The 16,099-nt window shown below is 35.9% G+C and overlaps 1 protein-coding gene across 1 annotated transcript in view; it reads right to left on the minus strand.

The window, feature by feature from the left end:
- Positions 1-127: 127 nt before the first annotated feature.
- Positions 128-16,099, minus strand: part of LOC132641427 (uncharacterized) — a 34,278-nt gene continuing 18,306 nt past the window's right edge. The window contains exon 7 of the mRNA XM_060358421.1: positions 128-355. Coding sequence (XP_060214404.1) covers positions 143-355 — 213 coding nt within the window. The 3' untranslated portion in view covers positions 128-142. The remainder of the gene's footprint in view (positions 356-16,099) is intronic.

A 16,099-nucleotide genomic window follows, 5' to 3' on the forward strand; every position in this document is an offset into this window, starting at 1 on the left:
ATGCACAGTTATAGATATTTCATGTGGAAACTGAAGAACAAGCAGAGCACGTTCATAAGACTAGATAATCAGATACATGTTTAACCAATAGCGACCAAGCTAGATCTCGTGGGATACACTGATAGACGAGTTTAGTCCAGATTCAACAACGTCCAGGCCTCTCATAATGTGGGGGTAAAGAAGGACAATTCTCATTCATGTTGGCATATGGCTCCAATGTGTTGTGCCCGGGCATTTCCATTTGGTATTCACCAAGAATCTGGGAGAAAGAGACCTTATTGTCTCCACCGTTGCACCAACTTGGGAGGCGTGTCTGATTATCTTCGAAAATTTTGAGCATGTAGGCATCTCTAATCTGCAAGCAGTAAGAACGACTTACCATCACTAATGGAAGTTTTTTTCTAATAAGACGAGATTAAACAAAGGCTTTGATACTCACAGTGAACTCAGTTACTTGAATAGAGTTGGAAACAGGGCCAAAAACTCCGGCTTCTTTAATTTGTACATTGCTAGAATGAAGGCCACGCATGTAGGGGATTGGCCATCACTATATACCCATTCATCTTGTTCCGGTATGGTCAGCAATTGATTAAATGTTATACCACGTTTTTCAGTTTCAGCAAGAATACCATACAAGCCCAAATCCTGTAAGAGATGTATCAATTGTACATATGAAGTGACTTCTACAAATATAAAAAATTTGAATGGTTCTGTAAGATTTAGATTCTAAGATATATTTAATGAACTCTCTGTACGTAGTTATACTGTGATATTTTAAGTGAAAGTCCACTCAACTTGAACTAAGATGGAAGCTTTCCGCATCATGCTTCAATATATAATGTTACTAGTATATTTGTCCGCACTTCGCGCGGTCATAAAAGACAAATTTTAAATAAAACTGAAATCATAAAATTATGTATAAAATTAAAGATTTTGACTCCAGAGAAATGCCACATCGCCTTTCTCCTTCGCAAAAGTTTTCATATATCTATGCTATCTTGTAATCTTTGCTTAACCCGCTCATAGAGAGAAAATTCATGGTCATGTACCTATTCCAGAAGGTAGAATATGAATGAGTACATTTAACTAAACTATCGGAGGAAGCTAATAATTTAGATAATGAATTTAAATATATAATCAACATTCATTTGACTTTGCGAATATTGTTTGTATATCCAAAAAAAGTGCAAGGTCTCATTATCGATAGTGGTAACATATATCAGTCAATCAATTTTGAAATGAAAGTGAAACAGGAAGAAGCAATTAATATCAATATTCAAATTATCCAACAGCGAAATCGCCATGAATAGGTTTTTGATCCATCTCTTTGTTCTCATATCGTCGCCTCCTTCTTTCCTTTCTTTGTTGTCCAGTGGGAATTTTGCTCCCAAAATGAAAGAAAAGGTTGGCAATTTAATTATGAGCTATTGCCTCAATTAAAAAAAAAAAAAAAAAAAAAAAAAACTATTGTGCTAGGCCCTGTCCCTAGTAAAAAAATATAGTGAAATAGCATTCTCTATTCTAATCCTGGACCTGCTACTTAGAAGCCTTAGATTTAATGCCAACTATCTAACTTTTGTATTGTTAGAAAATGACTTCAACTCGATAAAAAGTAAAAATAATTTATAAAAGAAACTCAAAAATTAGATAGAAAATGTTATCCAAACACATCAAGTTTATTTAAGGAGAGGAAAAATATGAGGATACGGCGAACAATTAATCCTCCAGTATCACCACATTCAAGGATATATTAAAAGCCTTAATTTGCTTTAGGTCTATAAGAACCTTGTTAATTTCTGTCATTCTAATAATCTACCGTTATTCATTCGGTATTAATTAATCAACCGTTGGCCATGGTTACTCTTAATTGCTTCACAACTCTTTAATTCGGAGACGTGACTTTTGAAAAATTTTAACTAACACACAATTTTACAAAATGAAATTTACATGAGAAAGTACATCAAATATATATCTATACAGAGTTTCAAAAATACTACTCTAACTCATAAGGATATTAAATATACTTGAGAAAGTACATCAAATACATATGAAGCACCATGAAAATGGTTAACATATCCATTCTTGAAAAGGATGCTACTAATTAATTAAAACCATAGATGTTTTAATTAAGTCACATACAATGATATTACGTTTCAATCCCAACTCCCAAACATACCAGAAAACATATGCTTACGAAACATGATCAGAACACAAATAATACACACCAACCAACTCGCAATATATTAGCATCAAAATTAAAGAAAAAATTTCAAACTCTAACAACCTGGCTTAAATCTTCATTATTTTGGTCCTCTGTACTCATATAAATTTTTAAACCATCCTACAAACCTAAAAAGGGGGGAGACGAAAACTAAGAACAACTTCAAAATAAGAACTCAAATTATTCAAATTCTACATTACTTGTCAAATGTGAGAGTAGTTAATTAAAAATCCCTCGTCCACTTCAATATACAAGAATCCATAATATGATTTTCCAACAATTAATTGTTACTTAATGATAAGAACCAATCCATATATGTAATTGGATACACCTATTTACCCATTCAGAAATTTCGTGTCCATATAAGTTGGAGAAAATATAGTCAGTTTTGAAGTCTTTTATATGGAGCAAATGGAATGATCACTTTTCTTTTGACTTCCAGAATAAATACAAGTAAGGAATTCAGTTTCATTTAAGAAAGCAATTTATAAAATGGGTAATAAACCAAAATATGCATGACATATTGAAGAAAAGCAATGTAAGAAAACAAAAACAAAAAACATGCTAGAAGAGATACAATAGGTATAGATTGATAACACCGAAATTTAAAGAAATAGCAGCCTTGGCGTACTCATCGTAAGTGTACGTTTACTTAATTGGTTGCAGCATATATAATATATCCCCGGATTAATATCGACTCCAGAAAGGGCCATAAATTATCACCAATGCTTACGACCATAGGAAAAAGAATCTAATCATCCACAATAGAACAAATTAAATAAGATCATCAGTCATAATAATAATAACGATAAACAAAGGGCATAGTATGAAATGCTTCATTCACATATATGAATGAAGGCAAAAAATAATAGGATTCCATATATACTTTGACAAACCTATACTGTATATAAAAAAAAATTATGTACAGTTGCGCAGAAGAAGAATGAGTGCTAAATATCATATACCCAACAAAAAAGACCGGATACAAAACAATACAAATATAATACGGAAAAGGGTCAAATATGCCCCTGTATTATTGAAAAAGGGCTAAATATACCCCTCATTATACTTTGAGTCTAAATAAACCCCTATTGTTATACTATGGGCACAAATATATCCCTCCACCGTTAAAGTTGACCAAAGTGGACACGTGGCATTGATATTTTGATAAGGTGGATGTCACGTGGCATGCCACCTCACATCCCCCAACCCATTTCACTTCCTCCCCTCACATTTTCACTACCACTGTCACTACGCCCGTCAAACTATCTTCACCATCTCTGCCGGCGCTACCACCCATCTCCGTCATACAGTGACAACTGCTGATGCCGCCGCCTAACCCATCCACTACTCGTCTGGGATGGATCGGATGGAAATTTTAAACAGTAGATACCGGAAACTATTGTGGTGGGGCATCTGTTTCTTCATGGCGTGAAGGAGAAAAGGGATTAAACCTTCCATGAACTTGCTGGTTGGTGATTAATGTAGCTCTTTTCTGCTGAGCGGTATGGATATTTTGAGTTTTGTGTGTTTAGGTGTTTAAGTTTTGATGTTAGAAATTGCTATGACTGACAATTATTTATATTGGACAAAGACTTGCGTGATGAAATTTCATAGTAGGAGAATATGGATGCGAACAGTAAACGAAGTTGATTATTGCAAAATTGTCAAAGGAGTGTACCAATTTGATTCAGGTATATCAAAAAAGAATGATATTATTAGTTGCACTTTTGAAACTTATAATTTTAAATGTGCGATGATATTTGTGTACTGAAACTTATAATCTTAAAATTTCAAGAGTGGATTGTGACCTCAGCCAAATATTGGGGGACAATAAATTAGACATCATAAGGTTACTTGAGAAAATACAATGGACTCGCCTCCATATGATTTGTCTCTGTTTGTTAGGTGAAATACAACGAAGTTACATAGCATATTGGGGTATATAAAATTTCCATCCGATCCATCCCAGACGAGTAGTGGATGGGTTAACGGTGGCGGCAGCAGCAGTTGTCATTGTATGGCGGAGATGGGTGGTAGCGCCGGCGGAGATGGTGAAGATAGTTTGACTGGCGTAGTGACAGTGGTAGTGAAGATGTGAGGGGAGGAAGAGAAATGGGTTGGGGGTGTGAGGGGGCATGCCACGTGGCATCCACCTCACCAAAATGTCAATGTCACGTGTCCACTTTGGTCAACTTTAACGGTAGAGGAGTATATTTGTGCCCAAAGTATAGCTGTAGGGGTGTATTTGGACCCAAAGCATAACAAGGGGTATATTTGACCCTTTTTCGAAGATAATATACTGGGAAAAATGATTAATTAGTACAACAAACGCCGGAGCAAATAAGATGCATGTCGAACTTGTTGGAGGCTGGCATGCCAAGAAATTTATAATGGTTCTAGCAGCTTGGTTGTAATCATCCATGAATGATAGTGACTGGATCCACGTTGTTATATGTATGCACATCTTCGTTGTAGGTTCCATTTGTTCTTCTCTTTTCTTTTTTTTTTTTTTGAATGAATTTCTTCATTCTTTTTGAAGAACAATTAATGTGTTTGCAACACAACAATTTCAGAGGCGTAACCACACCGTGATATGCAGCCCATTTCGACATTTTTCGGAGCATGGAGACACGCACTGACTGTTCATCATAACGTTGTATTCCACGTCCACCATAGATTAGCCTTTTAAGATGCAAACATATCCAGATACTTGAAACTGCGTTTATGGGGGTGGCAGTTTCGGAAACACTTTCTTTTCTTTTTCTAATGCCTTTTTTCATGTTGTGGTTTCATTCAAGTGCACATAGCAGGCTAAAGGCAAGGGACGGTTATATTTTCTTAATTGGATGTCCACGAAGAGACACAAGAAGGCGACTGTTTAATTTTCTTAGTTTGAATTTTTTTTTTCTTCTTATTTTAAGATGGAAAGAGGCAAAATTATGAGAAAAAAGATAAATGCAAATACTGGCCTAAGAGGCATGCCACATCAGCAGGTCTATTGCCGTGCTTTATATAGATATATAGATTCTTATGCTTGCTCCTAGGCTAAATGTCTGTATAAAGGACGATCATCCATAGAATACGGCTCTGTACGGTTACTCATGAGTTATGGAGTGTATCTAGGTTCGAGTCATCAAATGATGTAACAATTCAGTAATGCTCACCTATTATTTTGACATAGAAATGCAGAAAGGACGAGTTGGAGGGTATGTTTCATATTTTTCCTTCAAAAAGATTCTATCAAAATAGCATGTTTCTAGACCTAAACAAATATACCAAAAAATATTGAATGTCCAGGTATGCAGACTTGCACTCTCATGCTCTTCACCTTGGAGCAAAAGAACCATAACACTAATATGATATATGCATGAAGCGCTTGTACTGCAAGGACCAAAGGAAAAATCAGTATTAAAGGGGGAACTAAGAACCTGTCTTTATGAATTGAATCTGGCGGGTGAGTGCTTCCAATACCATTAACTAATTAGTTAAAATGTTATATATGTTTCCAACCAAAAGATTCTAACCAAAAAACATGTTCAGTTCACCTCAGTGCCAAGCCTCTTATTAAGAGCTTCGTTCCACATGTTAGCAGCGTATGCTGGCTGCACTCTTGTCCACATGGACATGACAGAAATCACCAAATATATTGATGACTGGTATATGTTTAGTTTATACTTCGGGGTATTTCCTAGAGATTTAAGTAAACTCGGTATAGAATATGTGCACATTAGATAAGTCATTCGTGAGTTAGCATTGAGATTGATGGACATAATGGATATCCACCTAGTTGCTTGGAGAACACAAACATCCGTTGCTACTTGCTCATCTTAGGTATATTTCAGTATCATATTCATAGTTTATACTTTTAAGAGGAAAGAAAGGGATATATACCAAGTGAGCATCAAGAGATGGAGGGTAATTATCAGCTACTGTGTCAATCCAACTAAAAATCATGTTATGGGAACCATATGGTTTCCCGGACATTTTCCGAGCATATTGGCATGCTGCGGTATTATTAGGCATTGACATAAACAAGTTGAAAGCACACATCGTACAAGAGAAAATTAAAGAACCAAATCTTGAACCGCCTATTTTCTTTCCTTCATGTTTGCCAAAAAAAAAAAAAAAAGAGTGACATTTTTCAACTCAAAGCTACATAAATGGAATCTGTCTGCATAGTGAGCTTTATATCAGTCAAATATGAAGAGCTTTAAGCCTTTAAAAATAAAAATGCACCAATATCAGTACCATCTCGCAAATCTAAACCAAGGATCTAGCATTTCTAGTGACTTTTTTATTACAAAAAATATACACAGTGGCATTCTGTGAATTGTGATACTTAAGTAAAGGGGAGTAATTTTTTGGTTACAAAAAACAGCTTAGTTACTTTAGTACAACAATAAAAGTTGAGTGATAAAATTGGCGACTCTAATACATAATAAGTCTGACAAGATAATTCAAAAAACAAAATGACTAAAGAATTAGTTCGTGAAGGGAAAGAAGCCAAAATATAGACTACATTCATTAAATTAAATGATAATCTACTAAACTAATTAATTGAATGTGATAGTATACCTAATTTTGAAATATATACTTATCTTACAAACATAATTAGTCAATGATTGTCTACTGAATTTAACTAGATTACGTTTTATATGTCTATTTTTCCGTTGTCTTGACAATCTATATATATATATATATATATAATTCAATAGTCATTTTTATTTTTGTTAATTCCTATTCCTATTAATATTAATTCCTATCCTCATTAATGGGTATCCGTTGTATCTTTTCTGAAAAGCCTCCATTTATTTCCTGGAACGGCGCCCGTTCCTTTTGTTTACGTTTCGCCCAATTCGCATTGTTTCAGCTTCGTCTCCTTTTCTCACTGTCTGCATATATTCCAATAACTCCTCATCAACAATTTGTTGTCTTCGAAGCCCTGCAATCAAACAGAGGCCATTAGAAGTCTCCCGCAAGCCTGGATCCGTCTCTATTTAGTCATACCAACATGCTTCCTCTCCTGGATCACTACAAGAAAAAATATAAATTTTGTTGTCATAGATTGATTATTGTTGCAAAAAGTACTTTTAGCAACAAAAAAAATATTTTGTCGCATGAACTTTTCCCGACGGCTGTTATTGCAACAACATGCAACAATTATTATTTTTGTTGTCAAAAGTACTTTTTGCAATAATAATCAATACTATGACAACAAAATTAAATTCTTTGGCAACAAAAAAATCATTTGCCAACAATAAAATTAAGTTGTTGCCAAATATAAAAAACTTTGTTGCGATTTCTATACCTTCTTGTAGTGGATCATGCTATCATTTCTGTCAAGGTAATTGCTTTTTCCAAATAGAAATAGGAAACTCACTGGAATATAATTGTGTTGACTTGTATATATATGATACAGGGACATTAGCTCAATAAAATGGCATGCCTCAATGATCAGGAATCCTATTTGTCTTTTTTCCTCCTTTTCCTTGATTTTTTTTATGTTATTATAACTAACACTCCAACGTCTTTTTTACTGCTAACCCTCTAATGTTATTGCAAGTTTTCTTTTCCTTCTTATCCAAATGCTCTATTGATGGTGAACAAAAAATGATCTATCAATGATGAGAACCGTTCTACATTGAAAAAAACAAATACTAATAGGCATGTATTAAAACCTCTTAATTAGTACTGCTAACCCTTTTAATTGTGGCAACTTGTGTGCCTCTTCTTTTTTCCAGGATACATTTCTTCTACTTATAGCACCTTCAAGTTGACTAGGAGTAAGAGAAGCGGAGAATTAGAGAAGGCAGAATTAAAAGTGAGTATTCATCATGACAATATTAATCAATTTACTGACTGTAAAATTGAGGATTTTGCGAGGATGATGATGAGATCAAGGTCACTGAGTGTAGCAATAACGTCAGTTTCCTGCGCAGATAATGCCATCAAGTTGCCGGCGAAGTCGAAAGGATGGCATATTTCAAGTCCAATGAAATTCTTGCGGCAGTCGAAGGCAGCTTCGACATTGGTTCACGAACGGTTGCCTTTGTACAAAGGTTGAGTTTTTGGGGTTTTCCTTTTCTCTTTTTTCATTTTGAGTGTATTTCTTAATGTTCATAAAATTACAAGGCAGTATTGTATGAAGTCAAGAAAGTAAATAACATTAGTTTCAAGATGGTATTTTATGAAGTCAGGGAAGTAATAACAAAATTAGTTTTATTTCTATGAGTACGAAATGTGACAGAGTCAAAAATAGTTGGTAGGCTCTACCAACTAGGCGCGCTGTGTCCCATGTATATAATAGAGAATGTTACAACCAATATACATATGGTTTACAATTGCAGAGGCAGCTAATGAGAGTATACTGTACATTATGAAGTTGAAGATTCCATATATTTTTCATGTGCATGAAAATTAAAACAAATTGATGCTAGATTATATCATAAATGATCAATTAATTGAGAGGACAATTATTACAAAGAATAAATGTTACAGTTTGAAACAAGTTGTTCCACTGGCAGGGAATTCACAGAGCTTCTCTCAACTCGCAACTGGAGAAGCAATAGGCGAAGGACCACTAAAACACAAAGAAGGCAGTGGATGAAGTGTACAGAGTGACACTGGCAGGGTGTGTGTTCATCTGGAATAAGAGGAACCAAAGGATATTTCAAAGAATATGCATGACAACTAGCCAAGCTATAGTGAGACAAGTAATACAGGAAGTTGTGTATAGATGTTCTAAGAGGACTAGATTAGCTGGAAGACTGAAAGAGCTTAACTTTTACCTTGCTGCTGTAATTGTTTTTGAAAGATAGTGATCAAAGAGTAATACTTTAACATTCATTCATTAAGAGATATGTGATGATGTAAAGTTCTGTTGAAACATTCTTAGTGTGTTAAATTTTTACAAGAATCTATCTACTTGTTACTTTTTAATATTTAAACATTAAAAAAGATCTTTTATATAAGCTCAATGAAATTAGTCATTCACGACAGTGCGAAGCGCGAATAAATTTTCTAGTTACAAGATAAAACAAGAACTATTCAAAAGGTCTTTGAACAGAACCTCTGAAATTAGGAAATATAACAACACAAGAATTTAAATCTTTGCAACATCACCCCAAGCTTAGTGAATTTCATCTTCCTTCTATATATTTAATTTCTTGCAATTGATAATTCATCAACAAGATTAGTAATATGGAATCATGGTGGGTCATGGTGACTTTAGTGGCCTATTGGATCTTGTTCGTTTCCATTCTTTTAGCAGTCATTGTTCTTATTGTATTTATCTTGCACTATTTTATCAAAGGAAATGTGGTATATGTACGAAGGACGAAAAACGAAGGGACTAGAGGTGTAAAAGTTGTGGATGAATCACAAGAGAATGTTAGAAACAACAACGTTGTGCACTCGCAAGTCTGAATCAAAACCTCGATCTTCACGAGGCATGATCGATGCATTTGAGTTCAATTCTCACTGTCTCATGTACTAAGAAAAAAAGAGCATGACGTTGTTATCGTGCATGCATGGAGAGAGATCGATTAACGGATTTTAAAGCAATTTTATCAGCTTTGGCATCGATTAGACAAATGTTTGTGAGGAGAGACTATAACTTGTTCGAGACAGCAAATTCTGTTCAAATTCCAACTTTATTATTGTTGGATTTAGTGATCTATCTCTTGATTTTTTACTCTAATTTGCTTTCGGTTGCATATGCGTTAACTGACATGTTTGATTATTATTTTTTTTCTGCTAGGACGTACCTTGCATGATGATGTTCGTATAATATGTTGATCAATTAGTTTTTGATCCAAAGCTTATCCAAAGAATAGCGACTTCGGATTCATAGATTTAAAACAAAAATTAGTTTGTGATTTAAAATCAATTAATTGATTGAGTATACTGCTCGTTATATATAGTTCGCAGAGTAGTACGGCTAGTTACTCCGTCCGTTCACTTTTACTTGTCCAATATTCTAAAAATAGATTTTCACTTTTACTTGTCACTTTTATCATATTAAGAAAAGACAATTTTATTTTTTCCCATAATATTAATTACTCATTTCAAATTATTTTTTAAATTCATTAAATATATACAACTATTAAGATGAGTATCATGATAAATTATGCACTTTATTCATTATTCGTTAAGAGGTGTGCAAAGTGATAAATAAAAGTTAATGGAGGGAGTATTTATTTACTTATATTAGTTCCTAGAGTAATGTGCTGTGTTTGGGTTGGTTGATTTTAATTAGTGTGTGTATGATTCGGCTGATTGTCAAAGACGGCAGCTCGGGCTTTTCCGTCTGTCATAATTAATGATCAATTGATTTAATCTACTCCCTCCGTTCTTTTTTATTTGTCTCTCATATTAAAAAAAAAAAAATCACCTATTCATGTAACAAATTAAGAAATTTTTTATTATTTTCTTTCAATATTACTTTTATTATTATTATTTCTATTATATATAAGTGTCTTAAGAGGACTAACATAGCATTCAATCAAAAGCTATATAAATTGTACACTTTAACAAGCAATGAATACTTATACCAAAATTTATATAAAGTGTACACTTTAACGAACTACTTATTTTCTATTATATATAAGTGTCTTAAGAGAACTAACACAGCATTCAATACTTGTACCAGAAGCTATATAAATTGTACACTTTAACACAGCAATGAATACTTGTACCAACAGTTATATAAATTGTACACTTTAACCAACTACTTCTTTATCCTACGTGGACATATGTCATAGTACTGAATATTTATTCTCTTCTCATGTATTTATGTATGCACTTCAATTTTAATTCTCAGACACATTTATTTTCTCCGTGCACTTTTACTTGTTCACTTTTGATTTTTCACGTTCTTTAAGAATTAATAAATGAAGTACACCCTCCGTCCCATATTATTTGGCCACATTACTAAAAATATATGTGCAAATTACTTGTTCATTTACAAAACCAAGATAAAATTAATTAAATCGCTCTCATCTTTCCCTCTCCGTCCCATATTACTTGGCTACTGAATATTTATTATCTTCTCATGTATACACGTATGCACTTTAATTTTAATTCTCCGACACATTTATTTCCTCCATGCACTTTTACTTGTTCACTTTTGACTTTTCACATTCTTTAAGAATTAATAAATGAAGTACTCCCTCCGTCCCATATTTTTTTGTCACATTACTAAACTACTTTTTTATCCCACGTGGGCATATGTCATGATAATGAATATTTATTCTCTTCTCATGTATACACGTATGCACTTCAATTTTAATTCTCCGACACATATTTATTTCCTCCGTGCACTTTTACTTGTTCACTTTTGACTTTTCACGCTGTTTAATAATTAATAAATGAAGTACTCCCTCTATCCCATATTACTTGGTCACATTACTAAAAAATATATGTCCAAATTACTTGTTAATTTACAAAACCAAGATAAAATTAATTAAATCTTAATTTTTTAATTTCTTTGTAAAAATTCTTTTTATCTATAATTGTTAATATAAAAAATTATAATGTAACTAATTTACCCCTTATTAACATATTTTTTAATTAATTTAATAAAAAAAATTTATTAGTTTTGCTTTTAAAAAATCCAATATATACAACAATGGTTCTTATGTTTGGATCTAAACAGTTAGTTAATTGAGATGGATATCAACCTGTCGGTATACATATAAGATATTAAAGAATTTAAAAGAAAAAATCTAGAATCAAAATTTTAATTTCATCTCATATTCTTACTAATTTTCTTTTTCACATCGATGAATAACTTTCATTGTCATGACAATGAGAAAAAAGTCCGACTCTTTCCATCTCAAAGACTTAATTCCATCATTTTTTAACTATAACTAAAGTGATGGTACATAAAATACATTTTGTATATGTTGCTATATATAACAACAATTAGAATGTTTTTAAAAATTATTTACAAAATATAAACCTGAAAGACTGGCTAATTAAAGTGACGGAGTTTAAGAAATAAATATAGACTTTTGAATCTTGTGGTTCTAAATTAAAAACGTGTATAATATAATAAAATATCCTTTGAATCTTGTGATTATAAACTTGACATGTAGGACATTTGAATTGCCAACTTACTAAATATAAAAAGAGGCGGACATAATCAAAATAAGATAAATTTTAACAACAATTGAGAAATTAAGGGGAAAAATAATAGGAAATGAAATAAAATATGGAGACACACTAAAAAGAATCACGATATTCTTTGCAAAATATACAAACCATAAAGACTAACTAAAGTGAGTGACCAAATTAATCATGTTGGGCCCCGTGCATCGCACGAGCATAGTTCGCTAATCATTAAATAATTGCATAAAATACTAGTAGTTAAACTTACATTTTTCATAGCATAATTAATAGCGTTTGATTACACATTAAATTGATTTTAAATTATTATTTTTTAAAAAATTAAAGATAAGTTTCAAGTTTGAATAAAGTGATTGTGAGTTTGTGACCATATATTATAAGTGATTGTTTTTCTACTCAAAAAATTACAATTTTTTTCAAATTTAATGTACGTCCAACCACAACTTCAATTTTTAAATGTATGTTTTTGATTTACTTTTTTCTTAAATATCAATTTTTTATGTCCAAATGTCTGCACGGAATAGCTCTAATCAACTACTCCCTCTATCTCAAATTATTTATCATTTTTTTGTTATACAAACCCTTGAAGAAATATATTAATTATGAGGGGTATTTGACTAACTTTACTCTTATTTATATCTCAGTTATAATCTCTCTCCATTAAATGTTTACTCTATTTACGTGTTATCTCCATTAATGACAAAATTCACTAGGAGTAGAATTGAAAAACAAAATTGTGTCTTGAACTCCTAAAACGACCAATAATTTGAAATAACTATTTTAAGTAACTGTATACGGTGAAAACCGGATGAGGGCCAATCCGGGGTAACCGTGGCTCGGAGGAGGAAAAGGAAGGAAAGTTCGTGTATAAGCATCGGGTTTCCGGATAAGCATTCGGATCAAAGCCGAGCGGAAGCATCATCGGTCCCGGTTTTTAAGCCACCGAAGGTTCGGATCTCTTTCCGGGGGGTTACCGCCGGAAGTCCGGTACCCGTGAGTCCGTTGGTCCGTTATGACCGTTACTGGGGCGCAGCAGTGGTGTCACATCACGGTCGGCTACCAACTATGCGTGTGTCAGACGGCGCCGTCAGTCAGATCCCATCACATCCATATAGGGGCTGTCCTTTTATTATTATTTTATTACTTCACCCATGGGTTCATCACTATAAATAGGGCATTCCCTCCTCACTTTGGGGTTGGTTGATCTTTTATTCAAAAGAACACTTGTAACACAATACATATATATATACAGTTCTAGCAATCTCAATATTGATATTTTCCATTGTAAGTTTGTCATCTATATCATATTTTTTCAATCAAATTGGCCATACGCGGAGTCATCTGTCACTTGCGCTCCTTGCACGTTTATCAATAAGCATTCTCATCCACGGTTTGTAATAAACATTGGGACTCAAGCACATATCCTATACTCACACACAAATTCAATTGATTACCGAATCCGGGGTAAACAGTTTGGCGCCCACCGTGGGGCAAGGATAATAGTTCTTGGTCCTGATTCTTGTCGTTCTCACCTCCAAACCGTAACACTTCCGCCTCGTTTGTCTCAACAAAAACTGACTCATGGCTGATGTTGAGCAGTCCGGCCATGTCAATAATACCGAGATTGTGGCAAAAAACGAGGAAAGCGAATTACGGGGACTACCAAACCCCGCTGACCCGAACCGCATCGACTCGAGGGAGGGCCTCAACCGACAAAACACGGTGGATCAAATTAACGCCGCCCTACCGGCAACTGATCCCCTAAGAACTCGCAACTCCGTCACATTGTCTCGGACCCAAAGCCAGAAGGAGCCGGAGGCACCAAATGACGGCATTAATTTGCGTTTGATTTTCGAGATGTTGCAGGAACAAAGAGCGGCAATCGCCGAGCAAGGGATGGCGATTGCCCGGTTGCAGAGCGGGCAGGGGGAGCCTGGGCCGGAAAAGGCCAAGGGAACAGCGGAAATCGAGAGAAGCAGGCCGCGGACGGTCGAGAGCAATGATTCCGGAGCCGGTTCTTCCACCGAGGTACTAAAGATGCTTGAAACCTTAGCGAAACGAGTGGACTCTACCGAAAAAAGGGTAGAGACTTACAATTCTCGGGTAGATCAGATACCGGGGGCTCCCCCTTTGCTGAAGGGGGCTAACTCGAAAAAATATATTCAAAGGCCTTTTCCCCCGAGTGCAGCGCCCAAGTTGATCCCGAAGAGATTCAAAATGCCGGACATTCAGAAATACGACGGCACCACGGACCCGCATGAGCACGTGACCTCGTACACCTGTGCTATCAAGGGTAATGATATGGAAGAAGATGAGATAGAGTCAGTACTGTTGAAAAAATTCGGGGAGACTCTGTCAAAGGGGGCGTTGACGTGGTACGACCATCTGCCCGAGCATTCGATCACTTCTTTTGAGATGCTCGCCGATGCCTTTGTGAAAGCCCACGCCGGTGCAATAAAAGTGCAGGCCCGTAAGGCTGACATTTTCCGGATAACCCAAAGGGACGGCGAGTTATTGCGGGAATTCGTCACCCGGTTCCAGAGGGAACGAATGGAGCTACCCCCGGTACCGGAAGAGTGGGCCGCACAGGCCTTCACAAAGGGCCTCAACATGCTAAGTTCGGTGGCCTCGGCAAAATTGAAAGAGAGCTTGCTGGAATACGAGGCCGTAACGTGGGCCGACGTCCACAATCGGTATGAGTCAAAGATTCGGGTGGAGGATGATCAATTCGAGTTCTCTCCGGTAAGGACCAAAATAAGTAGAGGTTTCGAGCCGCCAAGGAAGGGATACGAGGCCATGTCTGAATCATTGAAAGGAAGGTTTCGGCCATATCCCTATCCGGATAAGCAAAGTTTCAGGTCGGAAAAGGCAATAGAGAGCCCGAGCCATTTCTCAGGACGCGGCAGCAAACGAGTGGAGCGGCCATCGAACAGTCGGGGACTCTCATTTAGGAGCGATGCCGGAAGTTCCGCCGGCAATAAAGTTCCTCCAAAAATTTCGGAATACAACTTCAACGTTAGTACTTCAGGACTTGTCTCGGCTATTGGACGTGTCCCCGATGTAAGGTGGCCTAAACCATTGAGGTCGGATCCGGGTCAGCAAGATCCGGGTGTAGTATGCGAGTATCACGGGACCCACGGGCATCGAACCGAAGATTGCCGTCAATTGAGAGACGAGGTAGCCCGGTTATTGAAAAATGGTCACCTCCGAGATCTGCTGAGCGACCGGGCCAAAAATCACTATAAGGAAAGGGAATCTTTTCAAAAGTCCGAGCCTGTCGAACCCCAGCATACGATCAACATGATAGTGGGCGGGACAGACGCCCCTCGAGGGCCGGTAATGAAGCGGACGAAGATCTCTATTGTTCGTGAAAAGCGCACCCGAGGCCATTCGGCCGAGGGATCCATCTTCTTTAATGACGAAGACGCAGAGGACATCGTTCAACCCCACAATGACGCATTGGTAATCTCTATACTAGTCTTTAAAACTAAGGTTAAACGTATTCTGATTGACCCAGGTAGCTCGGCCAACATCATCCGATGGAGGGTGGTTGAACAGCTAGGACTGCTCGGCCAGATCGCACCGGTGGCTCGGGTGCTAAGCGGGTTCAATATGGCGAGCGAAACCACAAAGGGGGAAATCTCATTGCCTGTAAATGTGGGTGGCACCATTCAGCAAACGATGTTCTATGTGATCGAGGGGGACATGAAATACAATGCATTATTGGGCAAACCTTGGATACATAGC

The sequence above is a fragment of the Lycium barbarum genome, chromosome 5 (genome assembly GCF_019175385.1).
Source record: "Lycium barbarum isolate Lr01 chromosome 5, ASM1917538v2, whole genome shotgun sequence".
Classification (NCBI taxonomy): Eukaryota; Viridiplantae; Streptophyta; class Magnoliopsida; order Solanales; family Solanaceae; genus Lycium; species Lycium barbarum.